Below are 4,621 nucleotides of genomic sequence, written 5' to 3'. Positions count from 1 at the left end.
TTTCGTCGAGTGATCTTTCGGGCTTCGTCGATTTCCGAGCGACGGATCGCAGGAAATCCCGCGCCTGACAGACTGATCTGCCGTTAGCGGATTCCGCGGGATGCGAAATTTGGGGAAACGCGCGAAGCGGAGCGGACTGCGGCGTTCGGATGGGACGGGACATAGACACATCGATTCTTGCACCGCTTTCTTCGCCACGTATCTCGCCCGTGTAACAGTTCCAGGATATGATTAGATCTGCCGGGTCCACCTGTCATCCACTCGGAAGGGATCTTATAAATGCGCCCGGCGGGGGTTTTTTGAACAGTGCTTCAGCATTCTCTCTCTCTGCCTCCTTCGTCTCTGCCCAACGCGCTCGCTCTTGCCCCCGCACCACTTCTCCTCACGCGCCCCGCCGGAAGCCATGGTCAAGGAGAAGACGGCGGCGCTGGAGCGTGCGAAGAAGGCGTCGGCGACGGAGAAGGCAAAGGGGAGATCCACCAGCCGCGGTGGGTCTTCGTCCAGATCCCGCCTGCCGAAAGGCTAGGTCCAGGGAGATTGGATCCAGTCGACCATCACGGAGAAGGACCTCCTCGACATGGCCAACGAGGGCCTGATCCCCCATGGAACTGCGAGGCTTCCGGGGAAAGAGTGGCAGCCCCAGCCGGAAGAGGGTGAGTGCGTGCTTCTGGCTACCCATGTCGACCGCGGATTCTCTTTGCCGCCGAGCGTTTTCTTCCGTGGTTTCTTGAACTTTTTTGGAGCGCAACTCCACCACTTCACCCCGAATTCTATCGCCTATCTTGCCGCGTTTGTGTCCATGTGCGAGAGTTTTCTGGGCTGTCGACCGCACTGGGGCTTGTTCAAGCACATATTCACATGTCGCTCTCAAACTGTGAAGAAGGCGAGTCCAGGCGACGAAAGAACCCGAGTGGTCCAAATGTGTGGAGGTCTGGGGATCCAGGTGAGAAACAAGAGCACCTTCCCAGCTATGACATTTCCCGAGTCAGTCAGAGGCTGGCAATCGACCTGGTTCTACTGCCAGGACGGGTCGACACCGGGGTAGTCGAGTGGGCTCCCTCCATTTACCATGGACCGAGTGAACAAGCCCTCCTCCCTGAAGCTGATTCCGGAGGAGAAAGCTGACGTGAAGATGTTGATGGAGCGCGTAGTTCAGTTGGTTCGGGAGGGAGTGACGGGCATGGATCTCCTGGAAGTTTTCCTTAGGCGTCGAATCCAGCCTCTTCAGTTCCGGAGCCACTGCATGTGGTTGTACTGTGGAACTGAGGACGTGACTCGGGTTAACCCAGAAACAGTCGACGATGCCACTCTGGAAAGGTGGATGGCCGCTGTTACTGGGAACAAGGATAACCCTCGCGGAGCCAGAAGGATTCCTCCACTCGACTGCCACAGTGACCCAAACAAGGTATGTCTGCTCCACTTCCCATTGTATTTTTGTCGTATTTATTTCTGTTTTCTCTGTCGATCGGTCGACTGATCTTTGTCTTGTTGTCCATCAGGCCCTCACTGAACTGTACTCAATGCCCAACGGAGCGCAGGCTCCGACTGAGGAGGGAGAAGCGAGCGGGGGCGAGAGTCAGGAGGAGGAGTGGGACTCGGACGCCGCCGAGGCCGATGATGATGATGATGACGATGATGATGATGACGATGAGGACGGCGAAGAGGAGGAGGAGGAGGAGGTCGCACCACCGCGCTCGGAAAGGCAGTCGAAACTTGTTCATGACCCTGCAACTGAACGCGGCGAGGGGGTCGCGACTGTTACTCAGTCGACCAAGCGCCCCCGGACCACCTCTCCGGCGCCGACTGAAAAGGCGCCGAAGCAGCCCAGGGCGGCCCCGTCGAAGCCGACCAAGCACCTGCCGAAGATGAAGGTGTCCATCCCCACCATATCAGGGTAATCATATTGCTTACGTCTTCTTGTTTTGTGTGAACTTTATCTCTGGTTGGCGCTGGAGTTAGTCGACTGACTCTTTGGAGTTGCAGTGCTGCTACTTCTGAGACCTCAACCCGGGCTGACGACCATGCGATGGAGGATGCAGCAACCTCAAAACCTGGTATTATACTCTTAACACCGTTTCTAGTCGACTGACTCATGATCTCTAATTCTGATTCTTTTCTGTAGCTCCATCCAATGTTGTTATCACTCTCCCTAATGACGATGAAGACGAGGAACCACTAAAGCACAGAATGAGAAGGAAAGCGTCTGCCAGCAGGGTGCCCCAGGATGTGACGGTGCCTGAGACTCTGGTCGCGGAGGAGGAGAACACCACTCGACACACTGTGTCCTTCACAGATCCGCCGACGAGTGCTCCGCAGCCCTCCCTCTTCATGACGCACCACGTCGCAGAGGACCAAGCTGGCGCCGCGAAGGAGGCGATACGCCAGGCAAGAATCATGATGGAGCAGTTGAAGACCATCCGGGATGCGAGCCAGGCAGCTTATGACGCCAGTTCCGCCCTTCAAAGGAATGTTCAGGTCAGTCGACCACCACTTGTTCTGTTAGGATATTCTATCAAAGAACTTTTCTTTCCAGAATTTATAGTAGTCACCCAGTGGGTGTGTTGATTTAAACTCTGTGTTAGCGGGGGCACGCTGAGTGCACCCGCTGGGTGTAGTCCCCAAGGCTAAGGTCGACTGCTGGCAGTCGGCCTTAGGCTTTATAATTTCAGTCTCTCCGTCATTCGACTACAGCGAATGGATTTCGCAAACCGGTGGGGGCACGCTGAGTGCACCCACTGGGTGTATTCCCCGAGACTGTGATCGACTGCTGGCAGTCGGTTACAGTCTTAGAGAATACATCTTGTTTTTTTTGAGGTCGACTGGTCGACTCTGTCTTCTAATAGGATTAGTGGGGGCACGCTGAGTGCACCCAGTGGGTGTAGTCCCCAAGGCTAAGGTCGACTGCTAGCAGTTGGCCTTAGGCTTTATAATTTCAGTCTCTCCGTCATTCGACTAAGGCGACTGGGTTTCACAAACCGGTCGACTGGTCGACTCTGTCTTCGACTGGTCGATTAGTGGGGGCACGCTGAGTGCACCCACTGGGTGTAGTCCCCGAGACTACGGTCGAATGCTCATATTCGGCTATAGTCTTAGAAACGCGTGATTTTTCCTTTTTCACTCGGAAGTGAATTATATTTGACATTTTAGTCGATTGGTTCTTTGCAGAACTCCTGTGATCTTGTGGCTCGCTACTCTGAGCTGGAAAACAAGCACATTCAGCTCGAGCTGAATTTGAAGCTGGTTCAGGAGAATCTGACTAAGGCAAAGGAGGAGACCGAAGGTATGTTTGGTGAGACCTTGACGACTGCTTTTTCCCTTTATTTGTTTCAAAATCTGATCTTGCTGTAACTTGCAGGTAAGGTGAGGGAGGCCGAATGGAAGAAGGACCTTGAACTAGCTGAGAAGATCAAGCTTGTTGACGAGAAGTTAGCTTCAGTCGCCAAGCTTGAGCAAGAAAATGCCAATCTGAAAGCTGCTCTTGGGAAGAAAAAAGATCTGGAGGCCTTCCTGAATGGTCTTGCCAAGAAGCTGTTTCTTATGCTTGAAGGTAAATCTCTATGCTCGGCGATCATTTCCAACCGTGGTTTTTCCATTCGACCATTGCCTTGACTCGGTGATCATCCTTGCAGAATTTTGTCAAAACTTTGAAGAAGAAACTAGCCGGCTAGAACCAAACCTTGACCCCGTCAATTCTCCGATGGACGACGAAGCTGCCATGAATGTTTTCCGACTGGAGTCCCGTGTTGCAGCTGTCGTGGACTATCTTGCAAGGCTGAAGGTCGCCACATCTCGCATCAACTCGACGCTCTGGCCCGGGGAGACTCTTCAGAATGACCTCGAGTCGCTGATGGCTCGCTTGAACACGATCCCTGGTCGAGTGCAAGAGTGGAAAAAATCCTCGGCTCGGTGCGGTGCAGATGTTGCTCTGTGTCTGGCCCGAGTTCACTGCAAAGATGCGCGAGAAGACAAGCTGGCGGCCCTCCGGGTGGCCAACACCAAGAAACACGACTTCAGGTCCTTTATGGAAACTTTCCTTGCGGCTGCCACTCGGATCGCAGATGGGATTGATCTTGATGAGTTTGTTGCACCTTCCAGCCCTCCACAGGAGGGGTAAAAAACTTCTTCTAAGCTCGACGCTTTAAATTTGCCTCGGTATGCCGAGTGGAATTGTAACCGATAAACCTTAACGGGCTTAGCGCCTGAGCACTTCCGGTTCCTTTAGGTATCGATCCAAACTTGAATTTGTCGTTTGAATATGATTGCTCTTGGCTCGAAATGTCTTTTGCAGGTTCAAAGCAGGGCGCTTACTGCAATCAACTTATTCCTTAATCCACTTAGGTGAGCGCTGGGCTGCAGCTAAGCCTCCGAGTGGAAGTCTGGCTTATCACTCGGAAGGATTTTCATAACTTAGGCGAGCACTGGGCTGCAGCTAAGCCCCCGAGTGAGAGGTTTGCCCTTCACTCGGTAGGATTTCAATGACTTAGGCGAGCACTGGGCTGCAGCTAAGCCCCCGAGTGAGAGGTTTGCTCTTCACTCGGTAGGATTTTTATATCTTAGGCGAGCACTGGGCTACAGCTAAGCCCCCGAGTGAGAGGTTTGCTCTTCACTCGGTAGGATTTTC

At 53.4% G+C, this 4,621-nt stretch overlaps 1 protein-coding gene across 1 annotated transcript; it reads left to right on the top strand.

Moving 5' to 3' along the window:
* Nucleotides 1–1,023: 1,023 nt before the first annotated feature.
* Nucleotides 1,024–1,926, top strand: LOC123162972 (46 kDa FK506-binding nuclear protein-like). Its single transcript, XM_044580733.1, has 2 exons — nucleotides 1,024–1,405; nucleotides 1,500–1,926. The coding sequence occupies exons 1-2, from the start codon at nucleotides 1,070–1,072 to the stop codon at nucleotides 1,896–1,898; spliced, it is 735 nt and encodes a 244-aa protein (XP_044436668.1). The 5' UTR covers nucleotides 1,024–1,069; the 3' UTR covers nucleotides 1,899–1,926.
* Nucleotides 1,927–4,621: the final 2,695 nt, after the last annotated feature.

Source organism: Triticum aestivum, chromosome 7B (assembly GCF_018294505.1).
Source record: "Triticum aestivum cultivar Chinese Spring chromosome 7B, IWGSC CS RefSeq v2.1, whole genome shotgun sequence".
NCBI lineage: Eukaryota > Viridiplantae > Streptophyta > Magnoliopsida > Poales > Poaceae > Triticum > Triticum aestivum.
The sequence above is the reverse complement of the archived record's forward strand: the minus strand, read 5'-3'. Positions and strand labels throughout refer to the sequence as shown.

Bases quoted from the DNA above. Each gene is read 5' to 3' on its own strand.
- LOC123162972 (XM_044580733.1), top strand. From the start codon at position 1,070: ATGGACCGAGTGAACAAGCCCTCCTCCCTGAAGCTGATTCCGGAGGAG. The intron at 1,406-1,499 runs GTATGTCTGCTC...GTTGTCCATCAG, and splicing joins GCCACAGTGACCCAAACAAG to GCCCTCACTGAACTGTACTC.